This window comes from Rhinatrema bivittatum, chromosome 11 (assembly GCF_901001135.1).
Source record: "Rhinatrema bivittatum chromosome 11, aRhiBiv1.1, whole genome shotgun sequence".
NCBI lineage: Eukaryota > Metazoa > Chordata > Amphibia > Gymnophiona > Rhinatrematidae > Rhinatrema > Rhinatrema bivittatum.
This window is the reverse complement of record NC_042625.1, coordinates 38,043,187-38,058,927: the sequence shown is the minus strand read 5'-3', so window position 1 is coordinate 38,058,927 and position 15,741 is coordinate 38,043,187. Positions and strand designations below refer to the sequence as shown.

Here is a 15,741-nt window from a genome sequence, read left to right as displayed (position 1 = left end):
TGTGTCTCAGTGAAAAAGGAGCTATTTGTGCTGCAAACTCTTGAGCGCCTGCATCTGTTAGGAGCATAGTTCCCATTCCTCCACTCAAGTGAGGGAGGAGGCATTATTCCATCTATTTTGCGGTGCCCAAAAAGGACGGGGCAATCTGCCCAATTCTGGATTTGAAGAAGGTAGATTTAGCTCTCAAGGTTCCACAGTTTTGGATGGAATCTTTGCATTCCGTCATCGCAGTGTTACGAAGAGGAGAGTTCCTGGCGTCCTTGGATCTGACGAAAGCATACCTGCACCTCAGGATCTGTCTGGACCATCAGAGATTTCTCCGGTTCATGATCCTAGGGCAGCATTTTCAATTTTGCACTCTTCTGTTTGGTTTAGCAACAGCTCTGTGGACTTTCACCAAGGTGATGGTAGTGGTGGTGGTGGCCCTCAGGAGAGAGGGCATTCTGGTGCACCCATATCTGGATGATTGGCTATTTGGGCAAAGTCGTAGGACCCATGTAGGCAAGCGGTGGAGGTGGTGATGCACAGCTTGCAATTGTTGGTTTGGATAGTAAATCTATCTAAGAGCCAGCGTCTCCCCTCACAAGTTTTGAATTTTTTTTTTGGGGGGGGGCGCATTTTCCCCAAGTGGGGAAGCTTTTTTCACGGAGGAGCGGATGCTCAAGTTGCAGTCTCAGGTCTGCAGTCTCTTGCAGGCCTGGGTTCCCAGGGTCTGGGATTACTTGCAGGTCCTCAGCTCCATGGCATCTACTTTGGAACTCATTCCCTGAGACCACTTCAGCAGGCATTGCTATCCTGCTGGGATCCAGTATCTGAGCAGTTTCATCTTCCCCTGCCGCTCACCAACTCAACAAGATCCAGTCTATCATGGTGGCTTTCACGCAACCATTTGTGCCGTGGAGTGGTCTTGGAGGTTCCACGATGGCTGATGGTGACTACCGATGCCATTCTCTCCAGGTGGAAAGCAGTATGCCAGTCCCAGTCAGTCCAAGGGCAATGATCATCGGAGGAAGAGTTGTGGTCCATCAATCATCTCAAGACAAGAGCAGTGCAGTTAGTCCTCCAGGAGTTTTTACCTCTTTTATGCGGCCACCCTGTCAGGATCCTGTCCGACAATGCGACGGCGGTAGCCTACATCAACTGCCAAGGAGGGACCAAGAGTCAGGAAGCGGAAATTCTGATGTCTTGGGTAGAGCAGCATCTGTCTTTGATAGCAGCATCCCACATTGCGGGCTCCAACAATGTGCAGACCAACTTTCTCAGCCATCAGCAGTTAAATCCCGGAGGAGCTATTGGAAGAAGCGATGAGTCTCATTACCCACAGATGGGGCATTCCTCATATGAATCTAATGGCTCCTCGGTTCTTCAGTCGCAGGAGAGAGCAGGGAGCGGAAGGGGTCAATGCCCTGGTTCTTCCTTGGCCAAGCGATGTTCTGATATACATGTTTCCGCCATGATCTCTGGTGGGCAAGATAATGAAGCAAATAGAGGTCCACTCAGGAAGAGTAATTCTGTGGCTCCAGAGTGGCCTCTGATATCTTGGTTTGCGGATCTGCTTAATCTAGCGGTGGACGGCCCGCTGAGGCTGTGTCATCTCCCAAAACTGCTATGTCAGGTACCCATATTTTTCGATCAGGCGGATCATTTTTGTCTAGCAGCTTGACTTTTGAGAGGCAGTATTTAAGGAAGAAGGGATATCTGGAGGATGTTATCCCCACTTTGTTGCAAGCTCGTAAGTCTTCCACCTCTTTGGCGTATGCTAGGGTGTGGTTTTCAAGTCTTGGTGTGCTCATCAAGGGATTAACCCTCAGCGAGCCTCGTTATTGCAGACTCTACCCTTTTTGCAGAAAGGACTGACTAAATGTTTGTCATTCAACTCCTTAAGGGTACAGGTCTCCACCCTGGGCTGTTTTCAGGGCAAACTTCATGGGAGGCCCCTGGCGGTGCATCCATATGTGGTGTGCTTCCTCAGAGGAGCAAAGTATTTACACCCTTTTACTCCTACGTGCTGTCTGTCCGTCTTGGAGCCTTAATTTGGTCCTCAAGGGATTGTGTGCGGCACTGTTTGAGCCCCTTAGAAGGTCTACCATAAAGGATCTCACTTTGAAGGTGGTTTTCTTGGTGGCCATTTGTTCAGCCAGAAAGGTTTCAGAGATTCAAGCGGTGTCCTGCTGGGAGCCTTTCTTACAGATCTCGGATTCAGGGGTCTCGTTAAGGACAGTACCGTCTTTTCTGCTGAAGGTGGTCTCGGCGTTCCACTTGAGTCAATCTGTGGGACTTCCAGCTTTCTAAAATCTGGAGTCTGGTTCGCCTCATGCTACAGAGTTAAGGTGTTCAGATGTTCGGGCCTTGCTGCTGTATCTGGAGGTGACTAACAGTTTAGAGTGTTGGATCACCTTTTTGTGCTGTGGAGTGGTGCAAAGAAGGGTCAAAAGGTTTTGAAAGCTAGAATTGCCCATTGTTTCAAAGAGGCCATTGGTTCCGCTTACATTTGTTGTGGACGTCCTATCTCAGAGGGGTTAAGGACTCATTCAGCTCGGTCCCAGACGGCCTCCTGGGCCGAGTGTCAGCTAGTATCACCACAGGAGATTTGCAGAGCGGCAATGTGGAAGTCTTTATATACCTTTGCCAGACACTATAGATTGGACATCCAGGTTTCGGAGAGGGCATTCTTCGAACGGGACTCTCACAGTCCCACCCAAGTTAGAGAAGCTTTGGTACATCCCAGGAGTCTGGACTGATCTGGGTACCTACAGGGAAAGGAAAATTGGTTCTTACCTGCTAATTTTCATTCCTGTAGTACCACAGATCAGTGCAGAGTCCCATCCAGGGGTGTAGGAGCATTTAGAGAGTCTGCTCAATCTGTTTATTGTCTGAAGAATGGTACAGGTTTTTTGTCTTGCCTTAAAGTTTGAAATATTGTTTATAGTTGATTTTTCTTTCCTCTGCTAATTCAGGGGATTTTATATTTTGATTGGAAGTTTTCTGTATCAGCTTGGGTACATAGTAATACTGAAGAACTGCAGGTGCTATACCAGGTTATGTGCTAGTGGCTGTGTGAATTTCTCTGTCTCCATCTGCTGGAAGGGAGGCAAAACCCAGGAGTCTGGACTGATCTGTGGTACTACAGGAACGAAAATTAGTAGGCAAGAAACAATTTTCCTTTCAGCTTTAACCTGCAGTATCCAGGAGTAGGAAAGCCAGCAGTCCTGGTTCCCTCCTTCCCCTGAGGTCGTCTTCCCCGAGTCCAGTCAGTTAGCAGGTAGGAACCAATTTTCCTGTCTTCAATCCCTGGGAGATTTTTCATAGGTTAGCCACTGTGATTAAATATTCCGAAAAAATGTTTTGCCCTCTAAATCGCAAGTGAAGGTCACTGCTTCACATGCAGCGAGGTAGAAGTTGTGAAAGAAATGCCAGATGCGCCATTTGAATCAAATTTAGTGCGCTCGTGCAGCAAAGTACAGTTCTCGGAAACTAACTGGACTGATGTCAGATTGCTGGACAGTACCTAGCCCCCAAAGGCATTCAGGTGAAAAGTAGAGGCAGATATAGAAAACATAGCCTAATGACTTAGCAGGCCATGGGGGTAGCTGGTTTGCTGCCCTACAAGCCGTAACTCCCTATAACACAACTAGGTCATTGTAAGCAGGTTGGTGATGACCGGGTACCATCCAGCAAGACCCCAGGGGAATTAGAAGACTGAATGATTGAACACAGCCTCACTAGATTTATTATATGGAGGGGTGGGAGGCTGGGTGTTGGATTAAGTATGGGTTCTTAGAGGTGGTGTACACCGCATGGTAAAGAACTAGATAACATTTTTGTTTCCTGACTTAAGTGATGTCTTACAAGTGGTCAGGCTTCTGTGGTTGACAGCTGGGATATATCCTTAGCAGTGTGGACAGGAATAATTGGTCTTTTTCTGCCACCACCTGCGTGCTATGTTACTAGTGCATGTCTCCGTTGGTGTGTGCTCTTGTGACACAGCCGAGGTTAACAAGTGGTGATTCCACAGTTTTGTCACAGTAACGGTTCAGACTTGAGGATTGTTAGTAAAAAGCCAAAGTATTCAGTACCTGACTAATTGGCCAGTGGCTAGAGACAACTTATACCAAAGCATTTTTCGGGTGAATCCATTTTCTTTTTTGCAAGATGCCAGAAGACTGAAGTAGGTGTCAGTTCCTGAAATGTTTGACTTGAAAGTGTGGGGGTTTTTTGTTTTTTTTGCTGATTCATCTTGTAGGAACATCTTCTCGGAAAATGCTTGCTCATTCTGTGCTCACGGAAACGATGCTTTCAGCATGGTGTTAAGAATGTAAAATGTAAATCTGAGTCCAGTTATCCAAGAAACAAAATCATTGATGGTAATGTTTTTTTTCTTTGTAGGACCGTAGAAGCTGCAGGGTCCTCATGGGGAGGAAAGATCAGCAGCATCAGCGGCGTTAACAAACGACGCAGACAGAGCTCGGGGTCCTGGGAAGAGCCTGCGGAAGAATCTGATTCCTCTGATGAGGGCGAAGGTGGGGGAGGCTGCGAGACGAGGGAACACGGCGGTTCAGGCCCTGCAAAGCAAAGGGAATGCGCCTCGAGTCCATTACAGAGCGATGGCGCGGTGCCTGGCGCAAGCGTTGCCAGAGCCAGTGGGAGGGCTGGCCAAGAAACGTCTCGCAAACCATCTTCAGAGCCTGCAGTCTTCATCCCGGTGCTCAGAACTCCCGAAATCCAGGTCAGGCTTCCTGGCATTTTAAACATAAGCCTCCAGTGCCTCTCTTACAGGAAGGGCGTGGACGTCATAGATTACAAATGGCACACGAGGCAGAAAGGGCTGACCTACGGTGCAGTGGGTGACACTGTTCCTTTGAGTCTTAGCTTCTGAAGAAATGCACCTCCCACACCCCCACTTTCAAAGCCAGCTTTAATTAGTAACTCTGAGTTGCATGTTGAGATTTCAGTTTTTTGTAGGTTTTTTTGTTGTTGTTGTTTTTATTTGTGCTAATTTCATAAGAAAGATAAGTTGTTGATAAAAAGAGTCAGATGCATGGAAGGAAGTCACATAGAGCATGAAAGCGTGTGTGTGTATGCGAGCGCGTGTGTATATATGTGTATATAATCATTTTTTTCCCCCCTCTGATGTTAGGAGGCCCGTTTGAAACTCCCGATCCTGGCAGAAGAGCAGGCCATCATGGAAGCCATTAAAGAGAATCCTGTCGTCGTCCTGTGCGGAGAAACCGGGAGCGGCAAAACAACACAGGTGCCGCAGTTTCTGTACGAGGCCGGGTACAGCAGGTGCGGCTCCAGGTTTTCAGGCAAACTCTCTGTATCCACTTTTCACCTGCAGTGGGATGGGTATCTGCTCTGTTCCGTGCACTAGTGTGAGAGCCAAAAACCCCCCCCCCCAAAAACCTCTCTAGGCAGGAGAAAGCACGTGGCCAAAGTAGCTCCGCACTGTCCCATTTCATTGTCACTCTGGTCTTGAAATACTTCCCTTACCTTGGTGTGGGCACTGTTTTATCTTGAATATCCCCCAGTGAAGCTGCTCTTAGATGAATTTGGTTCACGACCCGTGGTCCTTGCCACCCAGCTGCCTATGAAAGTGACAAGCTGCTTGCAGTCTCAGGATCGAGACGTCCGACTGTTTCTGACTTTTGTTACTCCCGTCCCCTCCCCCCCCCCCCGTTTCATTTTGGTGCTTGCAGAGCTGATTTAAGATGGAGGAAACAGGAGTACAAATACCAAAATACATTCCAAACCCAAGAAATGGCTAAAAATATCCCTACAGAAACTGAGTCTGAAGTGATGCCTGGTGATCCAGAGTGGCTACTTAGAATCACTTTGCTTACTTTCAGGTCTATCCAGTAAAGTGCGGCCGCGTTTACCCCGCTCCTAACCCACGTTCTACTCACTTTCCGGCCGCGTTAGCCCTTCCTGCGATCCACAACCCCCTTTAACCTACCCTTACCGCGTCCTAAAATCCCCGGGCAACCCCTTCCGCACGCAGCATGTATATTGCATGTAAATGAGCGAATTAGCTATTCCCTAGCATCCAGTAACCCGCGCCCCGACTATCGCTATTTTACCCTGCTGTTTTGCCGCGCGTTTAACCTGATAACTTACCGCCTACCCTTACCCCTGCATTAGAGGCAGGGGTAAGGGTAGGCGGCAAGCTTTCCCCCAGCCCCCGCTCACCTGCCCTGGTCTCCGGGGCAGCCCCAGTCCTCTCCCCTCCTCCCGATGCAAAAAAAAAGCGAAAAAAAAAGTTGCAAGAGAGAGAGGGGAGAGGACGGGCAATCCGAAGCTCGGCGACTTACTTTTGCAACCCCCCTCCGGACATCGTGGCTTCCCCCGTGCCAGTCCCCTCTCCCCTCCTCCCGAAGCAGGGCGCGAAAAGCAGCCTTGCTCCGGGAGGAGGGAAGAAGGGACTGGCAGTGTAAAGCGGCGAAGCGACTTACTTTTTGCAGCCCCCTCTGGACATCGGACGACCTCTCCTGCCTCCAGCTGCTCGTGAAGATGGACGCCTGCACGGCCGCTGAAGACGTGACGTGACGTCACATGCAGCTGGAGGCAGGAGAGGTCGTCCGATGTCCGGAGGGGGCTGCAAAAAGTAAGTCGCTTCACCGCTTTACACTGCCAGTCCCTTCTTCCCTCCTCCCAGAGCAAGGCAGCTTTTCGCGCCCTGCTTCGGGAGGAGGGGAGAGGGGACTGGCAATCCCGACTTCCTGGTATCTGTCATTTCAAATGACATTTGAAATGACAGATACCAGCGTGGCTGTGAAGCGTTAGGCCCGCGCACCGAGGATACTGTATATCGCTCTATACAGTAAAATGGGTTGCGCGGGCCTAACGCTTCACGGACGCTTCTTAGACGCAGCTTGCATTTGCAAGCTATTTACATACAGGATCGAGTGGTAGGTGAGCTGCACTGTGCGTGCGGCAAACGCGGGTGCGCCGGGCACTAACGCAGCTCTTCCTACCGCTCGTTACTGGATAGACCTGTTTAAGAGGTCCAGTAGAGGAAGCATCATGCTAGACACAGAGTGGATGCTTTTATTTTGTCATCTGCCTTATTTAAAATGTTTGCTTTTTTTTTTTTTCCACCCATGTCATGGTAGTGATGGTGGCCTTATCGGAATTACGGAGCCTCGGCGTGTAGCTGCGGTAACCATGTCTCAGCGGGTAGCTACGGAAATGAACTTGTCTTGCAGGTGAGGGCAGGCCTGCGATGCTGTTCAGTGACAGAGTAGTAAACGGAAGAGAAGCAAAGTATAAAAGGAGGCTTGTCCTTCAGAGTTCAAAAACCCTGCTCCTCTCTATGCTTCCTGTCTATAGTCTTCAGGTGCTCACCCTTATTTACAGTCTGCAAATGGTTTCACCCAGGTCTACCTGTGTAAAAATAGTTTTGAAAATTACTCCCCCACCCGTACAGGGGTGGAGCTGCAGACACAACACACCCATTTCATTTTTAAATCCCTCCCTGTGCGTGTTGAATTTGCTTCAGGTGCAAAGTCCATAGGTACTGAAGTACCCATTGTGCTGGCTGGCCCCAAATTTTTAAAGTGAAACTTTTTCTCAGAGGATGCTGTTTCCTTTTGAAAATTTGAGTGCGGGCCTGTGGGTGCACAGCACTCGCAAGCTAGCTATGGCAGGGAGAGATGTTTCAAAAATGACCCCCGTTATAATGAACTCACATCTTATGTAGCATTCTTCATCCAGTCTCCGTCCCAACATGTTAGAAATGCTTGGTGTTGAATGTCCTGCTACCAGTTTTAAAGACAGCTTAGAGGGGAGGAAAGAATGAGGAAACTGTGTTGTAACTAGTGTTACTTAATTACAATTAAGCAAACTGAGGCACAGAGAGAGAATGGGACTCACCCAACTACAGATAAAGCAGGCTTTGAACACTTGAATCTCAGATGCTTAACCTCTGGAGTAGCTGTCTCCCTCAAATGTCAGATATGTCAAGTAAAGTATCCACCCCTTTTGTAGCTTGCATCACTGTCTGACTGACTGTGACAGCACAAGGCTAGAACGGATTCCAAGTATGTTCTTAATTATAGTAATTAAAGTATGTTAATGCAAATCTTTGACATTTGCTAGAATAAATCCTGCAGATCCTAAACCGGGAGAAATAGCTTTGAATGCAGCCATCTGTGGAACTGGTACAGGCTGAGAAATTCATTGTGCTTGTATAATTGCTAAAACATCCCTGCTTTTCCACTCAGGGTGGTTTCATATCAAATCCGATATGAAGGAAATGTTACAGACGAAACAAAAATTAAGTTCATGACTGATGGTGTGCTTCTAAGAGAGATTCAAAAGGTCAGTTTTTTTTTTTGTTTTTTTTTTTTAAATCTTCACGTGTTTCAGAATAAAATGACTATGTTGTGTGTCTGTAGGTAATTTAAACCTGTAATTAGGACAATCACCAATCGGACTGTACTGCAGAGACGTTCCGTTATAAAACTGATAACATGAAATTTTGGTTAATGCCAAAGAAGATTTTAGGACTCAGTAGATTGGAATATTGCAATTCATTATTTCTAGCCCTTTCGGAGAAAATATTAAAGGTGTTACAGTTAGTGCAAAATGGAGTGGTTAGATTAATTACAGGAAATGGGCATCGTGAAGGAATTACACCACAGCTAAAAACACCTTCACTGGTAAAGCTGAGGATACAGTTTAGGATATTAGCTGTCATGCATAAAATTCTTTATCATGAAGAGGCCCACTCTGTCAAAGTTAGTAGCCTCCTATGTGCCAACTTGGACGTTGACATCCTTGGAACAGAATTTATATGCAGTATCTTCATTTCCCTGAACGTACCCAGATCAGTCCAGACTCCTGGGTTTTGCCTCCCTTCCAGCAGATGGAGACAGAAAAGTTTTCACAGTCACCGGCATAAAACCTGGTGTAGTCCTTCAGTATTTCTCAGTCTCCAGCAGATGGAGGAGGTACAAAACCTGCAGTTCTGAACCTTAAAACAAAAAAATAGAATTTGCTTCATTTGCTTCAAGCGGAGATTCTCTCCCTGGAGGTTTACAGGTCCTGGTTGTAGAGGTGGGCTAGCAGGTGTTGGAGATCCTAAATTGCTCTCTGAACAACGCCGGAAGTGAAAGCTGGTGGTCCAGTTCCCTCACCTCCAGGAGAACAGGGAGAAGCCTTTGCTGAGCTTCAGATAATGCTATTCCTTTTCTTTTCTCTGTGCCTTTTGTTGTCTTTAAAGTTAAAAAAAATTTTTTTACAGGGGCAGCGGTTGTGTGCACTTTACTTCTGTTTTCCCCAGTGCTGGTGGTGCAGGGAGGCAGCTCGGGGGACAGATATGTTCTTTGTGGCTCTCCCGGTGCCGGTTTTTCCCCTGTTTCGGGCATTTTCCACACAGTCAATGCATCACCTGGTCATGCTGAGGGAGGCCTGATGCCCCATGTGTAGAGACAGCTCCACACGTCTTTCTTGTGCAGGTCGCTGTTACTGATGCCTCCCTGAAGGGGAGGGCACATCGGGAAGGGCTGCATCAGCATCTTCCAAGCAGGACCAGTCTGGGGGGCCAAAGGCGTGAGGCCAATGATCTGTTCCCTCTGAACGTGGAAATGGCAGCCATTTTGGATACACTCGCTGCTAAGGCGCAGGTTGCAGCTGGGGGGTGGGGGGGGGGGGGGGGCAGGATCTCCTGCCCGTGCTTTCTCCAGCCAAATTCAGCCCTGAGGAGGCCCGGTGGCAGTCAGGGGAGGAATCAGACCATCTGGAGAATGAGTCTGAGTGTTTCTCTCCTTTTCCCCCTGAGTTTGTGGTTTTGATACATAAGGCTTTTTTGGCCTGCAAAGCCGCAGGCCAGTCCTCTCTTAAGTGAAGGGCAGAGAGAACCCGTCCAAGAAGAGGTCCAAATCTTCAGGGGCCTCGGGGGGGCCACGAGGATTAGGTGAGTCCATGGTCCATCGGCGTCGGGGGCCGCTGAGGATGCTGCTTCTGAAGAATCTGATCAGGGATTACTATCTGGGGATGGCTCTCCAGACACTGCTCCTAATCACGGGATGCAGGATCCAGCTGAGGAACCGGGAAAGGTCCCGATGTTGGAAGGTGATGATCCCAAGGTGCTTCACCTTTTTCAAATCCCCTGATTCCGCATGTCCTGGCGGAGTTAGGTATAACGGCTCCTCATGAGGATTCTGGCTAGGAGGAAGTGGATCCGGTCATGGTGGCTTGCAGGGTCCAGCCAAGACCTTTCCTTTTCACAAGTCTGTTAATCAGTTGGTGGTCAGGGAGTGGGACACTCCGGAGACTAGCCTTAAGGTGAGCAGAGCTATGAATAAGCTGTATCCATTACCCGAGGACAATCTGGAGCTCTTGAAGGTTCCAAAGGTGGATGCTTCCGTCTCTGCAGTCACGAAGAGGATGACCATTCCAGTGGCTGGGGCCGCAGCTCTGAAGGATATGCAAAACCAGAAGCTTGAGATGCAGCTCAAAAAGATATTTGAGGTGTTAGCACTGGGCATCCAAGCGGCTGTGTGCAGTAGTTTTATGCTTCGGGCTTCACTGCGGTGGGTGCAGCAGTTACAGGACAACAAGGCTATGTCACCCTCTGGGTTTCACCAGGTGGAGTGTCTGGAGGCAGCAGTCAGTTATAGCACAAATGCCTTGCATGACCTCATCCGCATGTTTTCATGAACAATGATGTCCGCAGTCTCAGCCTGGAGGCTTTTTTGGTTGTGGAATTGGTCAGCGGATGTTTCCTCAAGCTCAGCTTGAGGCCTAGCCATGTAAAGGCAGGCTTCTCTTTGGTGAAGACCTGGAGCAGCTAAAAAGCTTTTGGGTGAAAATAAGGTACACAAGCTGCCGGAGGACAAGCCCAAGGGACCCAAGGGATCTTTTCCAGTGCATTCCTGGTTTCGTGGCCAGAGGCGTTTTTGGCAGAGCAGAGCAAAGGCAATCTTCGGGGAGGTCGCAGTCCTGGAGCCAGTCTTTTCAGGGCTGTAGAGCGAGCAGGGAGGGCTCCAGCCAGGGCTTTGGCGGAGCTAAGCTTACACAATGAAATGAAGCTGGACCACTCCTCTGTCCCTGTCTTAGGTGGCCATCTGACTCAATTTTACGAGGAGTGGGCCAAGATCACGTCAGACCGGTGGGTTCTAAGCGTGATCGAACAAGGTTACACTTTAGAGTTTGCTCGGCTGCTAAGAAGCCTCTTCATGGTGTCTCCCTGTGTCTCAGTGGAAAAGAAGCGGGTCATGTTTCAAAACACTCCAGTGCCTGTAAATATTGGGAACCGTAGTTCCTGTTCCTCAGCAGGAGCAAAGGATGGAACGTTATCCATTTATTTTGTGGTTCTGAAAAAGGAAGGAACGTTTCGCTCAATTCTGGACTTGAAGAAGGTGAATCTAGCTTCAGGGCTCCTCGATTTTGGATGGAAACTTTGTGGTCCATCATCGCAGCGGTGTGAAGAGGAGAGTTATTGGCTTCTTTTGGATCTCACGGAAGCGAATCTACATATCAGAATCTAGCGGGACCATCAAAGATTTCTCGGGTTCATGATCCTAGGAGAGCATTTTCAATTTTGCCCCTTTTGTTCGGTTTGGTGATTGTTCCTAGGACCTTCACCAAGGTGATGGTGGTGGTCGCAGCAGCCCTCAGGAAGGAGGATATGCTGGAGCACCCATATCTGGATGACTGGCTCATTCGAGCAAAGTCTCAAGACCTATGTAGACAAGTAGTAGAGGTGGTAATGCACTGCTTGAGTTCATTGGGTTGGATAGTGAACTTATCCAAGAGCTGCCATCTTCCCTCACAAGTCTTGAGTTTTCTGGGCGCATGCTTAGATACCCATGTGGGAAAGGTGTTTCTCACAGAAGAGTGTATGGTCAAGTTACAGTATCAAGTTTGGAGTCTCTTGCAGGCCTGCATTTCCAGGGTCCGGGTTTACTTGCAGGTTCTCGGCTCCATAGCATCTACCTTGGAACTCCTCCCCTGGGCGTTTGATCATATGAGACCGCTTCAGCAGTTTCATATTCCCCTGCCACTTACAGACTCAGCAAAGTCCAATCTGTCATGGTGGCTTTCTCGCCACCCTTTGTGCTGTGGAGTGGACTTGGAGGTTCCACAGTGGATAGTGGTGACTACCAATGCCAGTCTCTCTGGTTTAGGAGCAGTGTGCTAGTCCCAGTAGGTCCAAGGGCAATGGTCCTCGCAGGAAGCGTCTTGTTCCATCTAGAGATGAAAGTGGTGTGGTTGGCCTCCAAACGTTTTTACTTCTTATGCACAATCACTCGGTCAGGATCCTATCCAACAATGCGATGGCGGTAGCCTACATCAACCGCCAGGGGAGTACCAAGAGCCGAGCGGTGGCTCAGGAAGCGGAGAAGCTGATGTGTTGGGCGGCGCAGCATCTGTCCTTGATATTAGCCTCTCACTTTGCGGGGTCTGACAATATGCAAGACGATTTTCTCAGCCGCCAACAGTTAGATCCCAGAGAATGGGAGTTGTTGGAAGAAGCAATGCTTCTTATTACTCACAAATGGGACATTCCTCATATGGATCTCATGGCAACATAGCAGAATGCCAAAGCTCCCATTTCTTCAGTCACAGGAGGGAGCGTGGAGCAGAAGGGGTCGAAGCTTGGCCCAGGTAGAACCAGGGCAATGTCCTGATATACGTGTTACCGCCATGGCCTCTGGTGGGCAAGATAGTGAGGAGAATAGAGATCCATCCTGGCCAGGTAATTCTAGTGGCCCCAGAGGCCTTGGTTTGCAGATCTGGTCAGTTTATCAGTGGATGGCCTGTTGTGGCTGTGACATCTTCCAAACCTGCTATGTCAGCGACCCATTTATTCAGATCGGGCAGATCACTTTTGTCTAGCGGCTTGGCTTTTGAGAGGCGCAGATTAAGAAGGAAAAGATATCCGGAGGATGTTACTACTCTGTTGCAGGCTCAAAAGACTTCCACTTCTTTGGCGTATGTCAAGGTGTGGAGGATTTTCAAATCTTGGTGCTCCAATCAAAGGATTGACCCTTGGTGAGCCTCGGTGGTGCAGACTCTGACTTTTCTGCAAAAAGGGTCTAATGATATATTGTAACCGAACCTTTGACGGCACCTGTTAGAATGTACTATAGTACACTTTTACCTACATTAAATATGTGCCTACATGTAAACCGTTGCGATGGTATATAACTTAGTGACTGTATAGAAAAGATTTTAAATAAATAAATAAATAAATAGATTGGGTACATAGTAATACTGAAGGACTGCAGGTGGTACCCCAGGTTTTATGCCGGTGACTGTGAAAATTTCTCTGTCTCCATCTGCTGGAAGGGAGGCAAAACCCAGGAGTCTGGACTGATCTGTGGTACTACAGGAACAAAAATTGGCAGGTAAGAACCAATTTTCCTATATTGACTTCAGGAAACTAGTTCTAGAGTTTTCTCAGTAGCAGACCTTGGATTATGGATTGCTTTGCCCAGTGAACTTAAAATGCTTATTATGTCAATTTTAGAAAAAAAATAAAAGGCAATTCTTAAAACTGACCTTTGGCTAACTAGTAGGATTTAAGAAACATTTTAAGATTTTTAGTTTTATTGCTTTATGTGTGTGTTTGTCTGTGAGTGATTGATTTTATGCTTGTATTGAACACTGGCCAAGTGGAATTGGTTTTGCAGGGTATAAAAATTTTGTAAATATCTCAAAAGAACCTGTGAGGTCTGAAAATCTCGTGTACTGTGTCATCTTGGGATAATTTTTATCTTGACCAATAAAAGTAGGCACTGACCTTTATGCTATGTCTGCTGTTTCCCATAAAATGTGATGATTCTCTGTCTCGTCTCATTTTGTGTTGTACTGCAGTGTATTTAATAGCTTTACGGGTGAAGCTAGGTTTCTCATTATTTATTTATTTAAAAGTTTTTATATACCGCACCATGGGGTAGCAGTCTATCCGTCTAGGCGGTTTACAAGATAAAAACATACACAATATCTTAACTAACTTCATTTAAAATACATTACTAGTAACATGTGCTAGTAGTATCAAGTTCAGAGTAAAATGTTCCTTATTGTAGGTTGTAAGCACGTGTGAAAAGGTAGGTTTTCAGTATTTTTTTAAATTCATTGCGATTTGCTGTTAGGCGAATATATTCTGGAAGTGAGTTCCATAATATAGGGGCTGCAACTGAAAAGGCTCGTTTTCTAGTTAATGCTAAACTGGCAGATCTTATTGAAGGGACTTCCAGAATACATTTATCCAAGGATCAGAGCTGCCTGGTAGATTTGTATATTTTCAGTAAAGAGCACAGCCAGATTCAATTAGAATTATATAATAAGTTGTGGATAATGGACAGAATTTTATATGAGGTACGGTATAGGAAGCCAGTGTAGGTGATGCAGTATAGGTGTAATGTGGTCTCTGCGAGATGCAGTGTATAGCATTCGAGCTGTAGCGTTTTGCACAAGTTGTAATGGTTGTATAGAAGAGAGGGGTAGGCCAAGATATAATGAATTACAGTAATCCACAGTGGTAAGAATCAGAGCTTGGGTTACTAGACGAAAATCATTTGGTAGTAGTAACGGCTTGAGTTTCTTCAGCATATGTATTTTGAAGAAAGATTTTTTTACTATTTCTGATATGTTGTCAGTCATTGATAATCATTAAGCTAAAAGCCTCCTTAAAAAAAGATCTGAAAGCAGAGACAAATGGAGAGTGAATCCAGCTAAAATGTATCCAAAAGTGACCCTCTTGCTGTGTGCTTTCCAATAAATCTTTTTTTTTCAGGATTTCTTGCTGCTGAAGTACAAGGTGGTTATTGTCGATGAGGCACATGAGAGAAGTGTGTATACGGACATCCTGATTGGCCTCTTGTCTCGCATTGTCCCTCTCCGCAAGAAGGTAAGCATGTGTGTGTGGTCTTAACTGATGTCCCGTGCTAGCAGCTGTCCCCTCTAGACCTGTTCTCTATAATGTGGTATGGAGTTCTGTTGCTTGCATTTACGCACAGCGCTGATTACTCCTGAGAGATGGGGCTCAGCATTAGAATGTACATTTAATTTCAGATTGTTGCACTGAGGCAATGAAATGTTTTTTGCTTCCTGCAGAAGGGGCAGACTCTGAAGCTGATCATTATGTCTGCCACACTCAGAGTTGAAGACTTCACTCAAAACAAGAGACTATTTCCCATGCCACCTCCTGTTATAAAGGTAATTGTCAAACGTATGAAAACTATAATTACTTCTGCTTCTAATTAACTGCTCTTTCTGCTTTTTGCAAATACGCAAAAGTACAAGGAATTTTAAAACAGCAAATATTGTATTTTTTTAAGCATGTTTCAAAAATGTGAAAAGAGCTATTGTCACCCATTCAGGGTGAACCCTGTGGATATGTAAGGGTTCTGCTAAGCACTGCTTTAGTCTGCCAACCTTTGCCCACCAACTGGGATCCTGATTGCAGCTAGTACCCTGCCCACAAGCTATATCCTGGTGGTGTCTAGGGATATTGAGACCACACAATACCTAAGGATCCCACAGTTCCTAGGAATGCAGCTACTGATCAAATACATAAAAATGTTGGGATCATTTTTGAGTCACAGACATAGAGCTAATAAACTAAACAGTTTATTAGAGAAAGTTAGATACAATGAATTGTAAAAGTTATAACCAGTTTCCGTGAAAGCTCCAGTAACAGTCTATCAACAGGTTACTTTTCAGAAGTGGACCAAGGCACTGATGCAGGTTTGGTCAGTTGTTCTCCTCTGTCAGGGTTGAGATGTCTGGCAA

General features: G+C 46.8%; 1 protein-coding gene across 3 annotated transcripts in view; it reads left to right on the top strand.

Annotated features, from left to right (window-relative positions):
• The window catches only part of DHX37 (DEAH-box helicase 37), a 63,750-nt gene that overhangs the window by 18,759 nt on the left and 29,250 nt on the right, over window positions 1–15,741 (top strand). For all 3 annotated transcript variants that reach the window (XM_029619949.1, XM_029619946.1, XM_029619950.1), the window contains exons 5-10: window positions 4,387–4,726; window positions 5,138–5,286; window positions 7,110–7,202; window positions 8,220–8,316; window positions 14,744–14,857; window positions 15,064–15,165. In XM_029619949.1, the coding sequence (XP_029475809.1) occupies window positions 4,387–4,726; window positions 5,138–5,286; window positions 7,110–7,202; window positions 8,220–8,316; window positions 14,744–14,857; window positions 15,064–15,165 (895 nt within the window). The remainder of the gene's footprint in view (window positions 1–4,386; window positions 4,727–5,137; window positions 5,287–7,109; window positions 7,203–8,219; window positions 8,317–14,743; window positions 14,858–15,063; window positions 15,166–15,741) is intronic.